Source organism: Pogona vitticeps, chromosome 8 (genome assembly GCF_051106095.1).
Source record: "Pogona vitticeps strain Pit_001003342236 chromosome 8, PviZW2.1, whole genome shotgun sequence".
Taxonomy (NCBI): domain Eukaryota; kingdom Metazoa; phylum Chordata; class Lepidosauria; order Squamata; family Agamidae; genus Pogona; species Pogona vitticeps.
In genome coordinates this window covers 2,775,647-2,801,605 of record NC_135790.1, presented here as the reverse complement: position 1 = coordinate 2,801,605, position 25,959 = coordinate 2,775,647, and the positions used below count along the sequence as shown (strand labels likewise).

The following is a 25,959-nucleotide window of genomic DNA, read 5'->3' as shown; positions in this document are numbered from 1 at the left end:
TTTCACCTTCTAGAGCAGTGGTTCCCAACCTTGGGTCCCCAGATGTTCGTGATCTGCAACTCCTGGAAATGTGCTTCCCAACCTTGGGTCCACAGATGTTTTTGGACTGCCACTCCCAGAAACCCTGACCAGCACAGCTGGTGTTGAAGACTTCTGGGAGTGGCAGTCCAAGAACCTCTGGGGACCCAAGGTGGAGAACCACTGCAAATCTAGATGGTTTCGCCTATAACTCCCATCAGCCTCACCTGGCGTGGACAGCAGTTGCCAATTGTGTGTGATGCTGACCAAAGTATCTGAACAGCCAGTGGATTTTCTAGCTTTAGGCTACAGGTTGCTGCTGCACCCTGAGATGCTTTGTCCCTTGTGGAGCTTGCAACGACAACTCCCATAACGCCTCAACTAGCACAGCGGTGTTTCCAGGCTGTCCTCCTGCGGCAGATGGAACTGAGCTAGTCTTTATCTTCATTTATCTTCCTTTGCACCCGCTCTGCAAACTCTGTCCCACAGGTCCACTGGAGGTAGATAGATCTAGCCCAGTTAAGGCTGGCCCAGAGGTCCACATGGGCCCCTTCCTTTTGCAGACGCCTCCTTGCAGCTTGGCCAGAGCGGGCCGAGGCGCCGAGAGCATGACAAAGGACAGCCCACAGTAACAGCTGAACACATTTCGGGGTGGGGTTTGGGGTTGGAGTTGGGGGTGTAACCAGTAGATGTGGTGCTTTTGAGTTTTGCTGCCCTGTGGGTTATCCATGGGGAGCCTGTGAGGTTGGCCTCTCGGGGAGAGGATGGAGGAAAGTGGAACAAGGGGTGGCTCTGAGCCCGCAGCAACCTGCCCGTTCCGTATGCCCCGCTGCGTGGGGAGAAGTGGCTGGAGGTGGCCTTTCTTGGTGGGGTCCACAGGGTGGTGCTCTTCCGGTAGTCGTTTTTGAAGCCATCTAAATTCAGGTGTTCTGTGTCAAAGCCCAGGTGGGTCCATCTTAGATATGGCTCTCCCTCCCCCCCCCCATAAAGAAGGAGTGCTCCAGGAACGATGATTTATTCTCTGTCCTCTGCCTCCCTTGGTTTGTCTGTCTGTCTCTCTCTTCTTCTCGGAAGAGCTGTTTTTAAAAGACTACTATTTTTTCCCCTCCCAGATTGATCCTTGAACAGTTTTCCATCCCTCGTGACACAATCCCAGCGGTGCACCCTGGTGAAAACATTTTTGGGCCGCCCGGCTACGACCCGAGGACTCCCGTGGCCCTGGACGCTTCTGGATTGAAGCCACGGAATCAGCTGGAGCACCTTTTCTTCAGGTGAGTTTCCTGTGTTAGCTGTTGGGTATAGTGTAACCTGAGCTGGCTGGATAGGTTTGGGTCTCCGGCTGCAGAGCCAGAAGTTGGGAGTTCAATTCCCTCACTGGGAAGGGCCAGCCTGGGTCCCCTTGGGCCAGCTGCACGGTCCCAGATGTGCCACCAGAAAAAGGGAATGGTAAACCCCTTCTGTGTACTGTCTCCCTTGGAAACCATGAAAAAAAATTGCCTTTAAGTCCGAATTGACTTGACAGCACATGATGATGGTGGCATAACCCACCTTGGGTCCTTTCACAGAGAAAGGCTGGGGTAAAATTATTTTATGTAAAGAAATAAAATAGCAATCCACGGGCCTGAAGCTACCTGTGGCTTCTCCCTATAGAGAGGCAGGGACCAAATGCTGCATTTGGTGGTTGCTGACTGAGCCATGCAATGTTTAGGTGGCGCATGGCGCCCCCTCCGTGCTCCTCTGTGTGGAAAAGATACCTTCACATGAAAACAACAACAACAACACTGTGTCAGAGCAAAGGGATCCTAATTCAGCTTCTTCCTGAGCTTTTCTCCAGGTAGGGTGTTGTTGCTGTTGTTGTTAATATGAAGGGAGGTCCATCTTGTGATATCCCCATGTGCAGTCGGAGGTCATACAGCCTAGGTAAGGGATTATTACCCAGGCAGTCTTTTTAGCGGATATAAATCTAACTACATTGAGAGGACGGAGTGTAGCATCTGCCTTACGTCCCATGAGAAAGAAGTAGATTCAAGAGCAAGAACAGAGGGGCTGGACTTGATGATCTGTCGCTCTGCAGTTCCAGGGTTATTCTTATTATTAACAGCTGCCTATATTTTGATCCTGATCTTAAGATCTCCTTGATCAAAAGCCTTTAGCCCCTGGACCACAGTCTCTCATTAACTGGGTCACTTAAAGGTCGGCAACAGGTAGCCCGCAGGCCTCATGCAGCCCTTCCTGGCCCTTTCAGGGCCCACTTGGGGGGGGGGTTCGCTCTTGATGCTGCTGTCGCTACTACTATCCGGTGCTTTTCCTGGGATGTATGATGCAGGACTCAGTTTTGTAGCAATGTGGGCAGACTTTCTGAAGCACTTTCTGAAACCGTGGGGAAAAGGGTGCAACCCCCTGCAGAGCTTCAGGGAGACGGCTCCCCCCAAGCCCCACCTGCCCCAACCTTCTCCTTGGTATAGCTGGATTTTTGGGCCCTCTAGGTTCTGCCGGGTCAAAATGTGCTCTCGGCTGCTCTGAGGCAGCCCTGCAGTGCCCTTGCGGCTACCCCCACCACCCCGTTCAAGCAGCCTTCCACTTGCCGAGCGTTTAGCTTCACTCCAGTCGGTGATCTGAATTCTGTGGACACAGCCAATCGTCTCGACTCTATATTGCTTTCTCCGTCGCTGGAAAACGGAGGGCCTGCGGGCATTGTGATAATTGGCTTAAAACCAGCTTAGGTTTGCTTCCACTCCTGCCGTCGCCCTGTCCCCTGCCGGCACATTATTTAATAATAAGAATTAATAATTAATGGCTCTTTGCTTTTGCTGGAACGGCGTTGGATCGTGGATCCCTGCGAACATGGTGAAGGCTGATTAATTAAGTCTCAGCAAAATAGGGAAGCGGCAGCGATGGGGATGAAAGTGCATGGGTATAAGTCTGAGAGCCGCCAGGGGAGTGGAATGCAGATTCACACTTCTAGTTTAAGAATAATACGGTGGAAGGTTTAATTTGGTTTTATTTTTTTGACGCTTCTTTTTCCTACGGAGAAGCTAAGCCACAATACCTTGATTATTAAACTAGGGGTGAAGGATAACCCGGAGTTCCTTGTCCACTTTCAGGTAACTTGACCAACCATGATAAAAAGAAGAGGGAGATGTTGAAGGACTAAAATGTAGGGGTTGATTTTTGAAGGGCGAGGGTTTCTTGCCCATGCGCTGAAGAGGCAACCCGCTTTTTGAGAACAGCTTGCCTCTTCAGCCCACGTGAAGGTAGTAGGGTCATTTGCAAATGTGCGTTCCTCCAGGGCCTCATTGAAGCTGTCGAAGTCAAAGAAATCTTCGACGCCGGATTCAACGTCAGTATCGAAAGCGCCTGTTAAGGATCCTAAGAAGAAGAGGGAAGTGGTTAAGCAGAAATCTTAGATGATCATCACCATCTTAGAACGGCAGAGCTGGAAGGGACCCTCTAGATCATCCAGTCCAGCTCCTGTCAAGGAGGCCCAAATGGGGAATCGAACCTCCAACCTCTGGCTCCACAGCCGGGTGCCTTAAACCCCTGAGCTATCTGGCAGTTCTTGAGACCAAGCGCTGGCCTGACCATAGCCAGAGCCCTGACAGTTGCATTTTCACCCCTGTGCTTGGCTGGGGTGCTCCTCATTTGCATGGGCGTTGGCAGCACACGGCAGAACCTTGTGAATATTCTTGCAGTGCCGGGGAAAGTAGGTTACCTGTCATGTGCCCCATCCCTGTGATAAATGGCAACCCGAGTGCCAAGCTTCGCAGGAGGGTGGTGGAGACCGCTTTGGAATAACAATGAACCCACAGCTTTGCTGGGCTCCAACCAATCAGGGCAGGGAGAAAGCGCTTAAGCCAGTGGGCTGCACCAGTTCCTGACAGTCACTAGCCCGCCTCATCTTCTTTCCTTGGAGGAGAGGATGCTGTTGCAGGAATGGATGTTACACAAGGGGAAGACGGTAGAGCCAGAGGATGGAGGAGGCTTTTGCAGCTTCAAGGGGACCCTGTTTATCAGATCGGGACCATCTACCGGGCGCTGACTTTGCTTCTGTCCGCAACAGCAAGGCGAGGAAACACTCGCCCCTTTGCCTGAATAATCCTTCTCGAAAGATGGAGAAACATCTGACAGTCCCCAAGGTGGGAGTCGCTAAAACTCTGAATTGACTCAATGGCTCGTAATTATAAACGAAGTTGTTCAGAGTTCTAACTCCTGTCCTCTGGAGATGCCGGCCGCAGACATGGGCAAAAAGTTAGGAAGAGAAACCTCCAGAACGCGGCCAAACAGCCCAAAAAACCTACAACGACCAAAGCTGTTCATCACCCTCTTAGAGCTGCAGAGCTGGCAAGGACCTTAAAGATCAAGTGAGTCCAGCCGCTTTCAGGGAGGCACAGTAGGGAACTGGATCCCAGCTGTACCTTAATCACCAAGCTCTCCAGCTGTTCTGTTCCTTTCTGGACTCTGATTTCCACTTTGCTGGGAGATTCCTGGAATTTTAGTCCAGAAAAGAACCACAAAACCTTTTCCCTGCTCTTCATAGAATTAAGCAAGACTTCCTTGCATAATCAAGTTGCAAACTGCCCAGACGGTGTTTAGCACTATGGGGAGGTATATAAGTCCACGTAGCAGCAGCAGCAACAACAATGCTGACTACAGTTCCTTGCACAGTAAGGTGGTGGTTCTGATTTCTAAGGTTATCTGGGCTGTTTTGTTGTTTGCATTAGAGAGCCCCAGGAGGGCTTTGCAAAGCAGAGAGAATGGATTCTTGCCCCACCAAGTTGTGGGAAACAGGGGAGGTGATGGGGGGGGGGGAGGACAGAAGGAAGCAGAGATAGAGGAAGAAGAAACAAGGAGTTCAGTGGCAAAAGTTTAGGCTTCATGACTGTAGCAGGATGGGTAGGAAGGGAGAGGTGGGCTGACGGTTGGATTTGAACTGGGGAGTCCCAAGTGGGAACCTCCACTTAATTGGGAAGTTCACCAGGTGACAACAGGCAGCTCACTCTCCTACAGGTAGCAGAACAAAAACAACAGCAACAATCCATCATAGCTTGGTTCCTTTTTGAGAAGAGGACTGCCGGATTCTCAGGTGATGCTGGCCGAGGGTTTTTGTGAGTTGCGATCTAAAGAAGCCACTTTTCCAAGTGGTGTGGGGGGGGAAACAGCCTGGTGGAGACAGCAGGGACTATAAATGTCTTGCATAAAAAAATAGGTCTTCCTTTCCTTTCCAATCCTTTCCTTGATTACAAGATTGTTTTGAGAACAAAATGGGAAGTTGGAAAAGCATCTGAGCCCATTGGAACTCGCTGGGGAGAAAGCTGGGGTAGAAACACAAGAAATAAAAAGATACTGTACGTTGATGTTGAGGTAAAAGAGATAGGTTGATGTTGTGGGCCTTAGGACGCACACGTTCCTGGAGGAACGTCAGAGGTTTTTCTGTTCCTAAGGTAGTGATCTACCTGTTGCCACAGTTGTTACGGACCTGCAGGACCTTCTGTTGTGAGTCTTGCCAACATGAGGATCTGGAGAAGAAGAAGAAGAAAAGGGGGGGGGAAGCAAGAAGTGGGGAGAAGGCACTGTTTGGAGGAGGACCTTATCTGGACATCCTAATAAGGGCCTGTGAGGAACGGAGGGCAACTGGAAGACAAAACCTTGAATCCAATGGACTATTGCTTATTCTCCTGAGCACCATGCTTTTCCCAGCATGCCCCACTTTGCCATCGCTTCCCTCAACCTCAAGTGGTTGTCCAGAGTTTTGCTTTCTGAAATTGCATTTCCTTCAAATAAAATTTCCACCTCTTTTGGTGCTGTTGGCCTTGAATAGATCGTTCCTTGGGGACTCAACCGCCGCATTTGTTTTCTGACCTGGCCTATATTTAAGTGACCCTCTTCATTATCGGACAAAGACTCCTTGGTTTCCAATGATACAAGGCCAGTCTGCACTTCATCAATCCCATATCTGTCTGGATCCAACCTCGTTTCCCCCTAAGGGCCTGGAACCAGGGGCCGGATGGGAGCCAGGCAGGCAGCGCGACAAGGCAGCCTGGCTCAGGCTGGATGGTGGCCCTTGAAGAAAGACAGCATGAATGAATCCCCTGCAGCAAGAATCCGGGATGAGCCACTCCGCCGACTGAGAAGCCGGCAGCCGGGCAGGAAGTGGAGCACAAGGAGACCCTGTTCAGGGGATCCGTTCATCTCCCTTTGGGCCATGAAATGCAAGGTTGCAGCTGGCTGACCCCATCCAAGGAGCGACTCTCTTTGGTTGAGAATAGATGCGATATTTTGAGAGTCTGGAATTGCTCTTCATCACTTCCAGTGCCATGGTGCTGTTTTCTTCTCAGAGCTAAGCTCTGAACAGCCCGTCGGGCACATTTCTGATTTCAGAGAGAGAGCATGGTTACACTAGAGGAAACAACATATTTGAATCGGGTATTTGAAGTAGGGTATTTTACTTTTCTGCCAGAGGGTTGTTTATTTTAACCTTGATGTCAAATTGCTTTATTCTGCATCGTTTGGCAATACATGAACACTTCTGTTGGTGTAAATTGTGTCTCTCTGGGTTGCTACTTCCGGGTGTGCCTTCCGTGCTCCTTCTCCTTCTCCACACTCTCTGTGTGTATGGGTGTGTGTGTCCTTCCTTTGCAAATCTAGAAGTACAGATCTAGTCAAAATGTTTGGTCAGTTTCAACCTCACCCAGGTATGTCACAAACCTAGTCAGTTTCAGCCCCATTTTCATTTTCCTCCCATCTGTCATTCTGTTGCAACACTATTTCAGATTGCAAGAAACAACCACAACCACAACCACAACCACAACCACAATAATAATAATAATAATAATAATAATAATAATAATAATAATAATAATAATAATAATAATAATAATAATAATAATAATAATAATAATAATAATAATAATAATAATAATAATAATAATAATAATAATTCCTTAGCAGCCGTGGCTAGTGGCCGTGAGAGGCAGCCAGCTGGATGCAGGAGAAAGCCTCAAATGCCATGATTCTCAAAGCCCACGTACCCCTTCAGCCCATATACAACACAGTTTAAAAACGGGGGTGCACACGCCGATGAGGATGCACATGCCGATGACCTCAAAACCACATGACTTTGAACCTAGTTCAAAAATCCCGACCCCTCACCAGATTTATTTCGATAGTGTGACTGCGCTCAAAGAGTCGTGGAATTATTGACCTGCACCATGTCCTAAAGGTGACCTTGCCGAACCCCTGCTCCCTGCGGGACACCTAATGCATCTCTGACAGATGCTCATCCCGCCCTGGCTTAAAAATCTCCAGCAAAGAGATGGGAGCTCTTTGAGAGTGTCGGTTCCATGGTCAAACACCTCTTATTGTCAGAACTTCCTTTTTGATGTCCAGACCGTTCCTCCAGCTTTTCTGAGCTTTGAATCCACCGGTTTGGGTCCTTGCCTCTGGAACAACCAAAGGCAATCTTCCATGGGGCGGCCCCTCGGATCTCTCACTGGGGTTTGTCCTTCCACCTCTTGAACGAAGAAGAACGTCTCTTTTCCCAGGCTAAACAGGCCTCCCTCCCTCCCCTGTTCCTTGTACGGCTGTTTCCCAGACCATTTGCTCTCTGGATTGGCCTCCTCTTGACATCTTTCCATTTTGTTGATATTCTCCTTAAACGGTGGCACCCAGAATTGGACTCAGGATTCCAGCTGAGATCTGATTGAAGCGGAATAGAGTAAACGATCCACTTGCTTTGATCTGGGCGCTCCAGTGGATGTTGACCTAAAGGCAGAACCCGGGAGCTCATTTCTCTTCCAAATCTGCAACCCGTCCCACTGAGGAGAAATTCGTCAGATTGCCCAAACTGCAGCCAAGGAGCAGAGTGACAGCCGCACAGCCCAGGGGGGGGAACTGTCGGATCATTATGTTCTGAGCAGCTTAAATATATTTTGCCCCAGAAAAAATATATATATATATATGGGGCATGAAGTGCTCAAGAAAGGTTTATTTGAAAAACAGTTGCTTTCAGCAGGGCTGCTGGGCGTCTTTCTAAATTGCGTTTTCTCTTTCATGCCCAGGACTTCTCCCTGCATCTTTTATTTTCACTTACACAGCTTGTGCAGAAATAATGAATGCTCTGAAGAAGTCCTGGGCTTACTATTTCTACGGCTCTGCTGCTTTTATATTTTGTTTACCTATAACCTAATTGAGGCAGATGCATCCTTCAGCATCAGGAGAGCTAAACAGAGAGCCTCATGGATCTGCTTTAGCAAAATCATAATAATCATAATAATCATAATAATTATAATCATAATAATAATAATACCACCCCCAAAGGAAAGGTTTTCACTGAAGTCCAAGGGGTTTCTTCCCCCCCCCCTTCCTGTTGCTCTGCACAGAACAACAGGGTCCTCTGACAAGTGAGCAAAACCTCTTGACATTTTCATCATCATCATCATCATCATCATCAGAGAACTGCAAAGCTGGAGGGTACCCTGTGGGTCATCCAGTCCAGCCCCTGTCAAGGAGGTCCAGTGGGGAATCGCATTCCCAACCTCTGGCTCTGCAGCCAGAGACCTACACGACGGGAGTTTTATTGGATGGCCACTCAGGCCTGGAGTTCTACTCACCAACAACCCAGAGAGGTAGCACTAGGGATGATGTGGCCTGGAACCGACAGATTGCTTCCAACGGTCCCTCCCACCCTCTGCTGCCAGACGGGGAGGCTTCTTGTAAAAGATGGGGAACTCCTTCCAGCCCAAGGGCCAAATTAAGACATGCTCTGGGGGGGGGGACTACAGTTCAATGGTAGGCGGTGGGGCCAGAGGCAAAGAGGCTGGTCTGTCATACATGTGTTTCCATCTTAGCGCAAAGCTGTCCTTGCAAGACACTCTCAGCCAAGGCAGTTCAAACTTTGAGAGGGGTGGAGGATGCCAAACGAAGGGGCCCTTTGAAGAACCCCAGCAGCCAAATTCTGTCGGAGAGAGAAAAAGGCCTATTGAAAAAGGCCCTTGATTAAGCGTTAAGATAGAAGAACGATGTGCTTCCTAGCCTTCATGGTGGAGGATATAAGAAAGCTGAATTGTCTGGCTGCAGCGAATAATGACTGTCTGGCAACCTAGGCCAGCCAGTTTTTAAATGATGTTTTTTTTAAGCAAGTTTCATGTGGGTTTGGGTGTGAGGATTGTACCGTGATGGGCCTGTTTTCAGCCCTGCCCTTTCCAAGTCTAAATCCAAGCTTGGTTCAATGCGTCGGGCTGTCAAAGCCCTCCACAGCTTGTGACTAGGAGGAGAAAGGGCCCTTTTGTTGATCGGGAGATGGTGTTTGAGCTCCAGCTCCCTTAAGTCCCGTCGCCAGTTGCCTTTTTATTTATTTATTCATTGCATTACCACTCCTAGAACTCTCCCATCTCCATGGCCATGATCATCAAAAAAGAAACTTTTCCAAGTTCCCGTTTCATTGTGTAATTTAGAAAGTGAAGAGGTGAAACCGCGGAAGAAGGCTGTTTCCAGACCTGCCCACCCTCTCAATGGGAAGGGCCTTTCGATGAAATGACTCACATCTTTCTACTTAGGGAGATAACTTTTCCCTTGCGGGATTGGGTCAAAGACACGTTTGATCTCATGGTTCTGCTCTCAACTGGGAACAGCTAAGGTTGCCCAAAAGCTACCTCCCAAGGAGTGCACAAAGAGGATGTTATTCTGCTTCACTGCTCCTTGTATCCTGGCCTGATCATGGAGATACGTCTAAGTAGGCAAGACCTGTATTTGCACTTCTGTCTTGAAGCCTCTGTGCTGCAAGGTCGAATCAACGCGACAGAGTGAGCTCCCATCGCTTTGTCCCAGCAGTTTGAAAGCATGCAAATGCAAGTAGATAAATAGGTACCACCTCGGTGGGAAGGTAACAGCGTTCAGTGTCTAGTCATGCTGGCCATGTGACCACAGAAACTGTCTTTGGACAAACGCTGGCTCTACAGCTCAGAGACGGGGATGAGCACCACCCCCTAGAGTCGGACACGACTGGACTAAATGTCAAGGGGAACCTTTACCTTTGAGAAAGAGGATGTTGATTCACAAAAGCTCACATCGAAATAAGATGGTGAGTCTTTAAAGTGCTGCAGTAGCTTGCCACCCTCTCCCCTCCTCCCCGCCTATTTCCCCATCTTCTGTCTCATCAGGGTCCAACTCTGACCTCGTTCACCTTGCTCTGCGGGTGTGCAGATCAGTTTTGTCCGTACTGTCTGGAGTTGGATGTACGTTCAGGGAACATTTGGCCCTCCAGTTGTTTGGGGCATACCTTCTGTAATCCCTCACCAAAGGGCACATCAGCTGGGGCTTCTGGAAACACACATCTGGAGGGCCAGATTTCCACACCCCTATTGTATTTAGAAGGTTTATGTAGCTTTGCCGGTCTCTGCTTCCATGCATCCTTTCTTTTTTTGTACTTCACAATCACCTCTATACACACGTCTTCTGCACAGTCATTGTCTGATGCAGCTGGACTGAGATCCAAACCCTGCTTTGCAGGTCGGAACCTACACGGTGTGCTCATTAGAGTCTTGGCCGGTTGCAGGGATGGTGTAACCATATCATACACACCCCAATACTTAAATCACCTTTGCGTTTGTGTCTGCAGCTCCCAGTTTGCCCGCCAGGTGAAGCTCCTCCAGGATGGCTTCCTTCGTACCCTCTATTGTGGCTCCTTCTGCTGCCCTCGCCCCGTCCTGTCTTGGCTCTTCCAGGTAAGCCGCGTTACTTGCTTGCAGGTCGCAGGACTCACCACTAGGTGGCAACCGTACACAGAGCATGAGCCGGGAAGTGGCATTGGTCAACCACCCCCTGGGCTCACAAGTGGGGGGGGGACTCTTTCCTCCTTTGCATGTCGGCACCCCTCGGCTCTGTGGGCACTAATCAGTTGGTGTGATTAATCCACTGAAAGGTTAATCACTGAGTTTTAAGAAGCCTGTTTGGTCACTTGCGCAAGCCCTTCGCTTTTGGAGAACAGCCTCTCCCTTGTTCTACGAAAGCAGATTTGCTGGCGCAAAGGATGGGGTGGGTTGTGCATGCCAGGGAAGGAGAAGATTCTGCTCCTGCCAAGCACTTCGACACGGAGTGAGGAAGAAGGCCTGTTGCTGCCAGTGGGGCCAACCCACTGACTGTCTCTCTCTCTTTCAGCTTGCCCCAACTGCACCTGTGCTTGGGGAAGTTCCTTCTTGGGCAGGAATTCCATATACCCCATAGCCAGCGTGGCCCGTGGGAGGCCGTCCTCCCTAGCTATTGTCCAAAGTGCAAACGGGTCGGTCTCGTGGTTGTCCCTTTCTGGCTTCTGGCGCTCCAGCCAGAAACGTGGCATAGCACGAGGAGAGCCATGCGGGCGTTTTTACTGCTGTCACGTAGAATGGCCGGTGTTCTCCCCCATCCGTGATTTCTTCAGCTGCGCAAGAAACAGAAATTTAGGGGGGGAATATTTTCCAGCTCTGTTCATGTAACATGAGCAGAAAGCTTCACCTGCACCGTTTCTGTTTGCTGTTTAATCATTAAGTGCTTAAAATCACCTAAGAACCCTTAAGGACCAGGCTGTTTGAAGGATCGTATCGCCCCTTGTGAGCCTTCTCGGCTTTTAAGGTCTTCTGAGGAGGCCCTCCTCTCGGTTTCTTCACCTTCCCAAGCGGGCTTGGTGAGGACGCGAGACGGGGCCTTCTCGGTGGTGGCTCCCAGGCTGGCAGTGCTCTGACCCAAGAAGCCAGGTGGCCCCGCCTCTCTTGTCCTTCTGTCGTCTGCCAAAGACCTTCCTCTTCAAGCAGGCCTTGCAGCAGTAAGTCATCTCACGAATGCTTCCTCTCTTAAACTCGAGAGATTTCAAAACACTTTTTAAAATAGGTTGAAATTGTTTTGCTACTTTTTAAATATATTTATACAGTATAGTATTTTTAAAGCATGTTGTCTGTTTTATAGCTTTAGTTGTGAGCCGCCTCGGATCTCCTATGGGGATGGAGAGGGTTGGTGGACAAACAAACAGACAGACAAACAAACAAACAAATGCACACACAGGTGACAAAACCTTTGAGATATGGAGAGCACGTCATGTACTGAGGCAGGCTGTCATCCTAAACCAGCTCTTACCACTTCCCTGCTGTTTTCTCTTTTGCAAATTTGATGAACAGTAACAGAGGCGGAGAAGGCTGGTGCATCTCTTAAGAGCTGGGAGGCTGTTTTGAAGCTCCCCGTGCTGTGTTCAAAGCCTACCCCCTTTCTCTCCAGGATGGAGGCCATGCAAAGAAATGCAAATATTTTTGGGGGGGTGGGGGAGAAGGCTGTTTTTTTATTATTATTTTATTTGCAGATTGACTAATATGGGTGACATCACTGAGAAGTCTCCCCCCCCCAGTCCTCCAGATGGTTCCCTCCCCTTTTTTTGAAACCTCTTTTAAACACTTCCTCCCTGTGCCAGAGTGTGTTCTTTCCGTGCTTCGCCTGCCTGCATTGCAAAACCGAAAGCAGATAAGCTTATCTGGGAGAGCTCTCTTAAAACAGTGACAGCCCTGGTTTTATATATCTGCCATCACCCAGAGTTCGATTTCCTTCCCATGCAAGGAGGAAGGATCCTGAGAGTGTTCCCTTGGAAATAAATAACTTTTCCAAGCTCTGGGGGAGATCCCACATCCAACAACAGGACCAGCAGGAGAGTTGTGTTGTGTCTAGCCACAGAATGGGTTTACACCAGCCTTCTCTTTCCAGCCATGGCTAGTAGCCAGATTTTCTACGAATGCCGCATGCAAGCCTTGAGGGCAAGAGCCCTTGGCTTGTTCTGTGTGCCCCACGGTGGCCAGTACTGAGAGGGTAGACTTCCTCTGAGCTTGGAGGCTCCATTTAGCATGGAGTGGTTAAGTGTGTTGGGAATGGGGGAGAGAGGAGATCAATCCATGTTTTCATCCCAAGGAGGCCATGAAATGAACATGGTGGACTGGACCTCTCGTGGCCTGACCTATTTCACTGGGTTAGACTAAAGTGAAGAGAACCTGAGTGATGTACTGGATGAAAGGCTGACTATTTTCAGTGTTAGAGGTGGTACCAGCCCCACCGGCTCCCTCCAGCTTCTGTCTCCAACTCAGAAGCAGAAAGCGAGATCAGCTTGCTATCCCTGTGGCCTTCTCGATTTGCCTCTTGGAAGGGAATATACAAGAGGATAAATACCTAACAAACAAGTAACACATCGGTCACCATTGAGGAAGGCTCTTCTCCCCCATAACTTTCTAATCCTCTTTGAAAGCTTCTCTAGGCAAGCAGGGAGCCATCATCTTGTCATCTTGTGTCAGTGAGTTCTGCAGGTTCCATGGAAGGGAAAAGACTCTTTTTTATCTGTCCTGAATCTGTTCATTTCACAGATACTTATGATAAAGAAACGTATCTTCTGTCGTTTTGAGAAAAGGAGACAAACCATCTCCACCCTCCCGGTAGAGGCCATTAATAAGGTCCTTCTAACTCTCTGTTTTTCCCCTCTTTGTTCTCTTTCTTCCCCCCCTAAACTAAAAATGAAATTGAAATACTCTTACTCTTCCTAGTTAGGAAGGGGTTCACCCTTCTTAAGAGTTTCCCTTTTCATCATCATCATCATCCTCTTAGAGCTGCAGAGCTGGATCATCGAATCCAGTCCCTCTCCAGGAGGCAACACCACAGGGGAAACTCAGTAGACCTTAACTACTGTGCTGTCCATTTATTATATATATCTATAGTCTCTCTGCCCGGTCATTGCTCCTTAAACCCTGCTGCCCACTCACGAACCCCTGGCTGCCCTCCAATGTTCTGCCTGGCTAGAGAGTGCCTTTTTAAAAATAAGTAGAAAGCTTGCAACACCTCCCTTTTCCTTCCCGGCTTGTATCCTGCCTGGTACTATATAATGATGTGCTTTTACAGGACAGGCTTCCTTCCCCTCTCCGCCCATTTGGCAAGCTGCCATGTCTTCCAGCATCCCTGGGAAGTGGTGGCCACGCTCCACGCAAGAGGGCTGCTCCCCTATCAGCGTGGGATGCTGAGGCATGCGAAACGGTTGCGTGGAGGAAATAACACCCACCCACCCATCCCCGGTGAACATCAGCCTTCACTTCCGGCCATGTATTTCTTTTTGACTTTCCCGGTCCAGCCTTCCATCCCCCTCTTTTTCCTGCATGTTTGAAGTTGTTTTTTTTTTTTAAACCATTCACCACCTTGGCCAGAGCCTAGGGAAAGATCCCATTGTTTTGATTGCAATTCCCAGGATCCTGAGGGGAGAAAGGGGGTCTCGTGCAGGCAGGATCTGCAAGGCTGAAGCCCCAGCACTGTCTGCGTAGCAGGGACTGAGCCACCGTTTGCCCCCCCCCACCTCCTCCGGCTTCCCTCTGAACTTCGCTGCCATCCTCAAAGCAACCATGAGAGAAACGGATTTTCCCAGGCACTATATATTTGAGGAGCATTTGGTCTTGAACGAGCAATTCTTTTGTTTGCACAGAGGCATACAGTATGATAGTCAAACGGCAGGTTTATATGCACACTGTTTCTGGCTTCTCAGGGGAGAGAGAGTGAAATAATCATAATGATAATAATCATCCTGTGAGTGAACTGCAGTTCAGAAAATGTCAGTTCTGTTTTTAACCCTAGTAAGTTACAAAAAAAGTCAATAATTGGAAGAGCCACAATGGGTCATAGACTTGGATAAACATTCTGGCCTGGGCAGGTCAATTACTTTAGTCAATTACCCTTTGAAGTTATGGTGCCACTTCCTTGAGAGGGTCTGTTTCAGCTGGAGGTGAAAGTATATTTATTTTTTATTTATTTAAATATTTTTACCCCACCTTCCTCCTTAAGAAAGGCCTAAGGTCACTTACCTCATTAAAAACAACAACACTATTTAAAGGTAACAACAGTGAGCATACAAATACTTTGAAATATCAAACAATTGCCACACTAAAAAACGGTAAACCGAAGCAATGTTACAGACACATTCAAAATCAACAAGGCACGACAATCCATTTTAAAAAACCCACTCAGGGAAAGCCTGCCTGGAGAGAAAGGTCTTTGCCTGCTTGCGGAAGGACAACAAAGAGGGGGCCAGCCTGAACCTCCAGTGGTGGGGAGTTCCACAGTCTGGGAGCCACAATAAACATCACGAAAGGCTGACTCGCCATTTGTTTTGACTCTCTCGTTCTGTTGACAAGCCTGCCCCTGGAAGCATCCAAAAGTACTCATGCAAAACCAAAAATGCCTCCCTACCCCCACCCTGACAAAAATAAACACCATCTTTGTATGTAACAACCCTGGAAGAGAAATTGAGCTTGACACGTGCAGGGGGGTTGTGACACAGAAGGCTGGCCTTGAACAAATAACCCCCATGCCCTTGGAGGTAATATATATATATATATACAGTATATACAGATCTGAGAGAGCTGTACCACGTGCGTTTCCTCAGTATTTGGCTGAGCTCTGAGACACTACCGGTGCCTTTCTTTCTCATATTCCGCTTCTTGCAGTTAGAAGTAATAATTCCTGTAATACATTTGGTGGGCAAGGAGCTTTTTAAGTTCCGTGCGTAGGAGTAATTTATATGGTCGCTTGTGGGTTCATACATCTTAATCCAGAAGGGGTAGCAACAATAGGCTTGTTTCACCTACACAGCTCCAGGCAGGAAAAAAAATTCCCCCGCTGTTCCTTGGATTGAGACTATTAAACTTTAATGACTCAAGAGGTGAACCACTGCGCACGAGAGCATTTTGCTGCTCAGGTCGATGGATGGCACCCGTCAGGGAGGCCTGAGGTTGGGTAGGGGAGTTTTGACAAAAGGCAGCTGACAGCTCACTTTTGCGTGGTGCAAGCAGTGTCGAAAAGGGGGTATATGAATCCGTAGGTTTGCCCACTCACTTTTTCATGGTTTGGGGTGTCAGGTTGGGTGTGTGTGTGGAAGGGCCAGGCAGGGCATTGGGTTACTGAAGAAAAGAAAAGAAGAATATAATCAATATTTGCAGCTTGCCTAAAATGGGGTTCAGGGCAGCCTCCCAATAATGTTGCACAAAATAAAAACAAAACTTTGCTCAAAAGCAAGATTAACCGTGCAATTAAATTTGCAATTTTCAGAAAGTTATTTTAATGAAGCAAAGTGTGCTGCCTGTATACCACCCTTGTCTTACCCATTCATCAACCGAGTTGACAGCCTACCTGGATCTGTGCTGCTGAGGGTTTGGCCACTTCAGTGCTAAGAGGGGGAGGGGGAGGGTCTCTGGAACGGCTGCTGCTGCTCCAAGACACACACACACCCACTCCATATAACGGGGCATAAAGGCAGGGGACACACACACCCCAAAAAATCTGGTGCTTCTCTCCATCTTCCCCTTTGCAGAGTGTTGAAATGGAGGCGCCTAATAGTTTCAGCCGCAAAGAAAGAGGCACCCAAGTACTAAATTGCAGGGTTAAAGCTGTGCTGGCGGCCGCACAGCAGGCCCACTAGAAAAGCACCATTAAGTGGGTCTAATGAGCTCAGCCAGATGTGTTTCATCCCAGCAGTGAGAAACTGTGGCGCAAGGATGAGCGAGAGAAGGCGATGGGGAAAGGAGACCCCCTGAGGCTAGGCAGCCCAAGTTTAAATGGTGTTTTGACACTTACAGGTTGGAAAAAAATAAAGACCCCCAGGTAGAGAGTCAGGAGGTAGATAAACGAGAGGTCAGTAAGGCCGAACTTAGCTGAAATCAAAAGATGCCGGGGTGGGCGGAGGAGGAGGAGAAGGCCTTTTACAGTCTCAAACAGGATCAGGCGATGTCCATGCTCCTTCATTCTCTCAGCCACCGCTTGGAAAAGTTCCCTTTTAAGGCCACAACTGTGTGCCCCTCCAGATGTTGCTGGACTACGAGGAACGCAGGGAGCGGGAGCCCAGCAACATCTAGGGAATGACACCAGGCCCACCCCTGGAGGGCAGTTCCTACCCTCCTGGAGGGAGCCTCCATTCTAGCTGGGAGATAACTGGGAAAGGTAGCCTTTAAATGGGGACTTTCTCATCTCCTCCTCGTGGTGGAGATCTAGGAAAAAGATGGAGGCGCAGGGTGGGAAGAGGGTCCTGGTTCCTGCGCATGCTTGTAAGGGCGACAGGTCTAGCCTGCACCATGTTCTTGGGGAGGTTCTGTGCAAGCCCTGTCGAAGTGGAGCAGGCGCTGCACGGCTGCATGAGGAAGAGCAGCATCCATGCGCTGATCCGGAAATCGCATGCTCAGAGCTGCTACTAGAAATGGTGGCGTCTGGGGGCACATGGAACCGCCTCGCCCAGTCCTGAGGACTGGGAATAAGTCCCCACCCAGGGGAAGAAAAAGGAACAGAATGTGTCGGAGTGAAAAGAAAGTCTCTGCTTTCCCAAAAAAAGGGGGGGATGGGTAGGAAAGGAGGGCATGAATAGGGCCAGGAGGTGTTGCCATTCATTTCCAGAAGGCTCCCTGGTAGATTCACTTTTCATATCCATGGCCTCTAAACTGGGGTGCCCCAAGGGCCGTGTGTCCCAGGTGTGCTGGCCTTCGCCTGGCTCATCTTGTGTGTTGAAGCGCCCATCTGTGCCTTGGCAGGGCGCTTGATCGGAGAAGGGAGGACGGGAACTGTCTCCCTGGGGCAGCTCCCTCTGCTCTTTTTCAAAAGCTAGTTTTTCTGTTTCTATAGGACTGTGGTGTCCGTTCAGGAGGGAAAGGGCTGCAGAAAACGCAGTTCCCGAACCCTGCCTGCTTGAGCTGTATTCTGACTTTTCCTCCCAGCCGGCTGGTTGCATAGGCAGCCAGCAATTCCTTTTCTTTTCCTGGGCTGCAGTTCCTCGGCTGTGCTCCCTGTCGGATCCTCCGAGCGGTAGCCCAAAACCAGTCACTTTTCCAAGCCACTGGTGTCCTTTGGTGCTGATGGCATTGTTCTGTTTCATTTACAGCTGATGTCTCTGAGCCCGGATATTTCGGCAGATGCTTTCCAAGCCCTCTGGGAAATCAGCGTTCATCAGCTCACTTCACCGGGTCAGTATGTGTGCACGTGGAAAGGTATTCGGAAGAAGCAGAGCTGGGAAATCGTCCTCTTTCTTTCTTTCTTTCTTTCTTTTTTTGGCCCACTGTTCCCAGAATGCCCCAGCCAGCTCACTGACTGGCTGAAGGATTCTGGGAGCTGTAGGCCAAAAGAGATAAAGTTCCCATGCCCTAGGAAGATAAAGTTGTAACTTGCATTGGAAAGAGTGAAGATTGCAAAAAAAGGGAGCACAGAAGCTCCTGATCGTCGTAGGCGGCATCTTTTATTTTACCCAGGAATAGGAAAAAATACAATTAGATTTGGCAGTTTTTGCAGTCTTCTCATTTCCACCCCTCCTGAGACTCCTTGTGAAAAGAGGACAGTGGGTTTTAAAGAAATGCAGCAGAATGGAGACAAACCGATTTTTCACGTCTCTAGGTTTATGCTGTTCCAGTTTTTGCAGGCTCTTAAGGACAGCCTCACACTTTTGCGTACCAGTGGATCAGGGCTTCTTCTGCAACTTACTGACCATGAGAGTCAGTGTGATAGAGATCCATGGTTCCCGACCTTGGGGCCCCAGATGTTCTTGGACTGCAATTCCCAGAAGCCTGCACCACTAGCTGGCCTGGCCAGGCTTTCTGGGCGTTGTAGTCCAAGAACACCTGGGCTACTTAAGGCTGGAAGCATTTAGGGGTGGAGGAGAATATTGTGCAAGAGTTTATGCACCGGAAAGCTGACCTTGCAGGGCATTGTGAGTTGGCTTTTTGGTGCCCATTGGCAACCACACGTGTCTAAGAGAGCTTTAGATGTTCTGTGTTTGTGTGTTGTTTCTATGGAATTTGCTTACTTGAGTGAGCATCTCATTTACACCCTGCACTTCTTCTTTCTAAGCTTTGAGCTTTGAGGGGGAGAGACTTCAAACAGAAAGAGATATCTAAGCTGGCACCAGAGATGAGGGAATCTTAATATTTTGTTTGCTTCCTCCTCCTCCTCCTCTTCATCTGGGCAATTAACTGTGGTGCCACAAACAAAGAGGAGAAGAATCAAGGTGGGGGGAAAAACAGCAGGCGCCCAACGAGGTTCTAAATACCTGAGATTTTGATGTTGTGCAGTTGTCAGTGCTGACGGTGTGTGTGTGTGTGTGTGTGTGTGTGTGTGTGTGTGTGTGTGAATGGGGGGTGAATGGGAAAGATGGAAGAGATGACAAAGTGTTCAGTGCCAGCTTTTAAGGAGTCAGACATTTAATATTGCAAAACCTTTTCCTTGGAGGAGGTGGGCTCTGTTGCATGACGGCTCAGGCTGTAAATGGATTCTTGCAGAGCAGGACACCACCACCACCCCCAGCAGACATCCACCCTGCCAGGGACTTCATAACCAGACACTTCTGACCCCAGAGATGGAAAACATTTGTGAACTACAATTTGCAGAATCTCTGCACCTAATACAAACCACGACTGGAGCAACTGTTCACGTCCCTGCATGCATGGCCTTCCCCTGCAGCAGAGGCAGGACTGGTTTGGCCCTGTGGTTTCTATCTGCTGATCCTTGCAACAGGTGGACTTCAGCCTTCCTCACTCACACAGCTCCTGGCAGGACACGGCCCTCTTCTCTTTCACCCCAGCTTTCCTTTTCCCCCCTCAGGCTTATTTCTGAGGTCATCCCCGCCTCCTTTTCTCTCAGGCTCCACCCATCCATTTCCCAGTGATATTTAATCAGGGGAGAAATTGCACGACTGGAAGGGACTTCCTTTCTGACATGGGTGAAGCAGGAACATTAGGCTCAAACTGTATTTTGCAGATAGCTTGTCATTCTTCATCGTGGTCTTCTGTGAATACACACATAAAGGGTTAATCAGCGCCAGCGATGATCCTCTCGGAACGTTCTAGAGCTTAATAAAAAGAAACAAAGTTGTAGGACACTCATATCGCGCATGCTCCTCCCACCCCCTCCTCAGTTCCATTTCTCCGCCGTGCGAACTGGTTCTTTCGGCTAGAGCTCCTAATATTCTACACTTTTTGGATTCTTTCGGCTTTTTTGGACTTCTGCAAGGCTATTTCGACTACGCTACTCTCTCCTGCCCTGACTTGGCGTGTTTCTGGACTTTGGCACTGTTTTCCCCTGTGTTTCGGTGATTTCGGATTTTTCCCGCCTAAACCAACAGTTCCCGTTTGCGGCCGTTTGGCTCCCCTGCGGCTTATGTCCCCCTCCGGTCCGTTCAGCAGGTGCATAAGTTGTGATCGAAAGCTCCCGTTTCAGGGCCACCACGATAAGTGCCTTTTTTGTCTCGGGGAGACCCATTCGCCCCAAGATTGCAGGCATTGTAGGGCTTTTACTAAGCCGGCCCTACGCGCGCGCCAGCAGCGCCTGAAATTCCACCTCTGGAGCGCTGCGTTGGCCTCTTCTGAGCCGTCCCCCATGGAGCTTCCTGCTCTTACTACTATGTCATCTGCTTCTACTAGCCTGGCTCAACCACCTCCTGCCAAGGCTCCTAAAAAATCAACGGACAAACCTCCTAAGAAGCCGACTTCCTCTAAGGGATCGTCCGCTTCTAAATCCGCAGCGGCCAAACCTGCAAAACAAGCAAAAAAGAGATCGGCTAAGGACCTGGCAGCTATAGAGGAACTACCATCAGCCTCTGCCTCCCTCCCCCCCTCTTCCTTAGAGGAACCTTCACGGGACATGGACGTTTTGTCGGAGGTACCGGCTTCTCTACCTCCAAGACAATCTGAGCTGCCTCTTGTCTCGGGGATTGCATCCCCTACACCGAATCAGCTCGTCACTGCAACCGCGAGCTTGGTGTCTTTGCCCAATAGCCCTGAATCCATCGGGCGGGCGTCCTCAGCTCATTCCTCTTCCTCTGTACAATCGAGGCCGGCATCGCCGCCGAGGAAGAAGTCTCGCAAAACCAAGCACCTTTCCAAGCACCGACATCGGTCGCTGCATCGTCGCTCCCGGCGCCGATATCGATCTTCGTCAGAGGATTCTTCCTCGTCTTCCCCTGTGTCGAGGAAGCACCGCCGCCGCCGCCACAGGAGGTACACCTCCTCCTCGTCTTCGACCTCGCAAGACAGACGTCGACGCCGATGGAAGGCGAAGCATATCTATGCCTCTTCCTCCTCTTCGCCTTCGCCCCCACCAAAGAGGCAGCGGTGCCGTCACCGTTTCGACGTCGACGACCCGAGACCTGTCCAGCTTGGTGACCAACCTAAGGGATTTTCGGCACCGACGTCATCACTTACCTCTTCCAAGCTTGCTCAGCAGCCTGTTGCGGCTGCATCGAGCCCGGAGACTAGACCTCACAAGAGAGGGCACCCCCCCTCATCGGACGAGAATGCTCCCTTTTCGGACAGTTTTTCTGAGTCGGCAGAAGACCCACCTCCTTCGGAGGGTAAGGAGGATTTACCCATGGGCGATGTTGTTGAATCTGACACGGGAGATCCTCATGCTGCTTCACCATCAGAGGACTTCTCCTCGTACTCTCAGATGTTGGCAAGGCTTGCTAAAGTTCTCAAGTTGCAGATGGATACTCCGGCTCCTCCAGAGGAGGATCTTATTTTTGGTGATATTACTAGCGAGAGATCACCACCCCCCAACCTTGCATACCTTTCTGTTTTGACTAACATTATTAAGGACTTCTGGAATCAGCCTTCTACGACGCCTTCCTTGTCTAGGCGTACAGAAAACCTTTATCGTGTCTCTGGGGACGATGCTAAATTCTTGCTTAAGCATCCAATACCAAACTCCTTGATCGTGGAGACAAGCTGTACCAGACCATCCGGAAAATCGCATGTCACTCCCACGAACAAGGAGGGGAAGAAGATGGAGATACTAGGTAGAAAAATTTATTCTCTCATCGCTTTTATCCTTAGAGTGGCCAACTATCAGACTGCCTTTGGGGCATACCAAAAACAGTTATTGCTGAAGGTCTTGCCGGGGCTTCGTATGATACCTGAGGATGTCAGACAAGGCTTTCTGAATACATATGAGGAAGCGCAAACGGTCTCAAAACACCTTCGTATAGCTACCCGCCATTCTGTTGAAGCGGCTGCTAGGATCTTAATGTCTGCGGTCACTCTTCGACGCCATGCTTGGTTAAGAGCGGCCAATATTCTTGATGATGTCAAAGCAAAGATAGAAAACTTGCCGTTTGATGCCTCCGGTCTTTTCAGCGAAAAAACCGATTCTCATCTTGAGGAGCTCCATAAGGCGAAGAAGACTGCTAAGTCTTATTATATTCAGCCCCAACCGAAATATAACAGATACCAGTGGAAAAAGCCTTACAACCAGTATGTTCAGAGCTCCCAATTCAAGCAGTTCAAGACGCAATCTCAGCCTAGATCGTCCAACGCTGCTTCTTCTTCCAATACTTACCGTCCCCAGCATTCTCAACGTCGCCAGGGATTCAAGCAGCTTACCAAAAAACCAAAACAGTACCTTTGACCCGATCAGCTTGGTCCCTACGCATCATCTGACAAGGCTATCACCTTACCTCAAAAATTGGTCCGTTATTACAAGAGACTCTTGGGTTCTAAGCATCGTACAATGCGGATATCATCTGGAGTTTATCGAATATCCTCCTCTAGGGCAGGTTCGCTCTACATCATCCGATCCTGCCCTAGAGGAAGAAGTTCGTTCTCTTCTACAGAAGCAGGCCATACAAAGGGTACCGCTACGGGACATAAAAAACGGCTTTTATTCAAGGTATTTTGCCGTACCCAAAAAAGACAAAGGCATTCGACCAATTTTGGACTTAAGAAAGCTAAATACTTACCTGTCAACGCGGAAATTCCGGATGGTCACTCTGGAGACGATAATCCACCTGTTAAAAAAGGGCAATTGGTTCTTGGTCATCGACTTGAAGGACGCCTATTTTCATATTACAGTCCACCCTTCCCACCGCAGATATCTCAGGTTCATCTTCCAAGGGGTCATTTACCAATTTCTCGCCCTTCCGTTTGGTTTAGCCACAGCCCCCAGGACTTTCACGAAATGTATGGCTCCAGTGGCGGCTTACCTTCGTCTGAACGGCGTCCAGGTGTTTCCGTACATAGACGATTGGTTAGTGGTCTCTCCATCCCGCCGTCGTGCCCTACAAGACAAAAAATACGTCCTTCATGTTCTAAGTCATCTGGGCCTCTCGGTCAACCTAAAAAAATCTCATCTGACTCCATCTCGGTCAGTCCACTACATTGGAGCCAAGATAGATGCAATCAAGGGGCGCATCTTCCTACCAGCGGAAAGAATAAGAAAAATACGCAAAGCGGTAGAAAAGTTTCGGCCAGGTGCGAGCGTAACAGCGAGGCATGCCCAACACCTCCTAGGGCTCATGGCATCAACAACACCAGGCCTGGCCCACGCTCGGCTGAAGCTCAGATCCCTGCAAGTTTGGTTTCTCTCTCTATTCAACACAGAGTTAGATCATCAGCACAAGAGACTACCTGTCACTCCGGAGCTGGTGTCGCAGCTCCAGTGGTGGACTCACTCCCCGAATCTGAAAATAGGCAGACCATTTCGTCAACTTCAGCTGACGTCACAAGTTACCACAGATGCGAGTCCCGTGGGCTGGGGGGCGCACTGTGGTCAACACGAGATCCATGCTCTTTGGACGGTGGACGAGAAGGTGCTTCACATCAATCACTTAGAAATTCTTGCCATTGTCAAGGCTCTCAAGGCGTTTTTACCTCTGGTACAGGGCCGTGGTGTCCAGATAGTCACAGACAACACCACGGCCATGTACTATGTGAACAAACAAGGCGGCACACGTTCGAAGTCTCTCCTCCTGTTGACCGTGATGCTATGGGAATGGTGCTACAGGCATCATGTTTTTCCGGTAGCGGTGCATATCGCGACAGAGGACAATACAGTAGCGGACGAGCTGAGTCGTCGCACCGCACAAACGCACGAATGGCAGCTCGACGACAAGACTTTTCAGTCCCTGTGTCACCGCTGGGGCACCCCGATCATGGACGTCTTTGCCACCTACCACAACAGGAAATGCCCCCGTTATGCTTCCAGAGCGGGGACAGGCATCGGGTCCTCAGGGGATGCTTTTATGATAAGTTGGACAATAGGTCTACTGTATCTGTTCCCGCCGTTTCCCTTGATACAGAGGACCTTGCTGAAAATTCGATCCGAGACGGTAGAGGCGATTCTAATAGCGCCCTTTTGGCCTCGGCAGCCGTGGTTCCACCTGTTAATGAGAATGTCCACCGATGTTGTCAGGCTGCCTCTTCTTCCGCAGCTTTTGACGCAGGATGCCGGCAACATATTCCACCCAGATCTGGACACTCTACAACTGACTGCGTGGAGGATCTCCCGCAGATCAAAGAGGTTTTAGCTATGTCTAAGAAGCCGTCTACCACAAGGCTGTATAGATATAAGTGGCAAAGTTTTTTGAAATTTACAGATTCTAAAGGACTGATCTCGTACCCGGTCACTTTATCTACACTGTTGCAGTTTCTGCGTTATCTTTTCGATTTTGGCCTCTCTGTTTCTACGTTAAAGGTTTATGTGGCGGCTATTGTTTCCTTTCAGCCGCCAGGTTCGTCGGCCTCTAGACTTTTCTCACACCCGACTGTTAAAAACTTTTTGAAGGGTTTGACAAATCTTCGACCTCCAATCAAGTCACCTATGCCGCAGTGGTCTTTACAGTTAGTGTTACACGCCCTTATGAAGCCCCCCTTTGAACCTATGGCTACGTGTGACCTAAAGTTCTTGTCCCTCAAGTCCCTCTTTTTGGTAGCCATCACCTCGGCCCGTAGGGTCAGTGAATTAGCAGCTCTCAGAGCTGACCAACCTTTTCTGCAGTTTTTCAAAGAGAAGGTGGTGCTCCATACTGATTTATCCTTTCTACCCAAAGTAGTTTCTGATTTCCATCTGAATCAGCCTCTTATTTTGCCCACTTTATTTTCAAATCCTACTAATGACACGGAGCGCATGCTTCATATGCTAGACGTCAGGAGGGCCCTTGCCTTTTACGTTTCAAGAACAAAGCAATTCCGCTTGTCCAATAAACTTTTTCTGTGTTATTTTGGCGCTAAAAAAGGGTTACCAGCGTCACCGTCTTCCTTATCGAGGTGGCTTGTATCCACTATTTTGCTAACTTATGAACTGTTACACAAGGATCCTCCCGAAGGACTTAGAGCTCACTCTACAAGGGCAGTAGCCTCGTCCACAGCTCTGTTACGTGGCATCGACGTTCCTGATATCTGCCGGACTGCCACATGGTCTAACGCCTCGACATTCATTACCCATTACAGACTGGATCTGAGGGCTCGGAAAGAGGCGTCCTTCGGGAGGGCGGTGTTATCTTCTGTTCTCCAGTGACTTCCCTCCATCCGGTGAGTCAGCTAGCTAATCACCCTTTATGTGTGTATTCACAGAAGACCACGATGAAGAAAGACGGGTTACTTACCTGTAACTATGGTTCTTCAAGTGGTCATTCTGTGAATTCACACATGCCCACCCTGCCTCCCCACTATCCGTCACTGATTGTATTAAATCCTTACATTTTTCACCCTAAGTGGCTGTTCTGGTGGCGGATAAATGGAACTGAGGAGGGGGTGGGAGGAGCATGCGCGATATGAGTGTCCTACAACTTTGTTTCTTTTTATTAAGCTCTAGAACGTTCCGAGAGGATCATCGCTGGCGCTGATTAACCCTTTATGTGTGAATTCACAGAATGACCACTTGAAGAACCATAGTTACAGGTAAGTAACCCGTCTTTTTCCTCCTTGATCCTTGACTTTGGATGCTGCAGCTGTAAATGCTGCTGCTGCGTTATATCCAATTGTTATACCCAATTACCAAAATAGTCTGGGAGGTGTGTGTGTGTGAAGAGCTTGTGTTTTGACAATCTGATGCTTTCAGCATTTAAGGAATTTCCTCTTCTAAAGATGGGCCATCTCTAATGTCTAGTTGACCCTAAGTCTCCAGCGCATATGTAAACACTGGTTTTGTGTGGGGGCTCAGCAC

At 49.2% G+C, this 25,959-nt stretch overlaps 1 protein-coding gene and 1 long non-coding RNA gene across 4 annotated transcripts in view; one reads left to right on the top strand and one right to left on the bottom strand.

The window, feature by feature from the left end:
• FAM178B (family with sequence similarity 178 member B) overlaps positions 1 to 25,959 on the top strand; it is a 153,582-nt gene that overhangs the window by 16,550 nt on the left and 111,073 nt on the right. For all 3 annotated transcript variants that reach the window (XM_072979195.2, XM_072979194.2, XM_072979192.2), the window contains exons 7-9: positions 1,131 to 1,289; positions 10,634 to 10,739; positions 17,918 to 17,999. In XM_072979195.2, coding sequence (XP_072835296.2) covers positions 1,131 to 1,289; positions 10,634 to 10,739; positions 17,918 to 17,999 — 347 coding nt within the window. The remainder of the gene's footprint in view (positions 1 to 1,130; positions 1,290 to 10,633; positions 10,740 to 17,917; positions 18,000 to 25,959) is intronic.
• On the bottom strand, positions 19,956 to 25,434 carry LOC144584161 (uncharacterized). The gene is made up of 3 exons (XR_013538255.1): positions 23,000 to 25,434; positions 22,757 to 22,804; positions 19,956 to 20,554 (listed from the first exon to the last, which is right to left on the bottom strand). It is a non-coding gene; the product is annotated as an uncharacterized LOC144584161 (long non-coding RNA).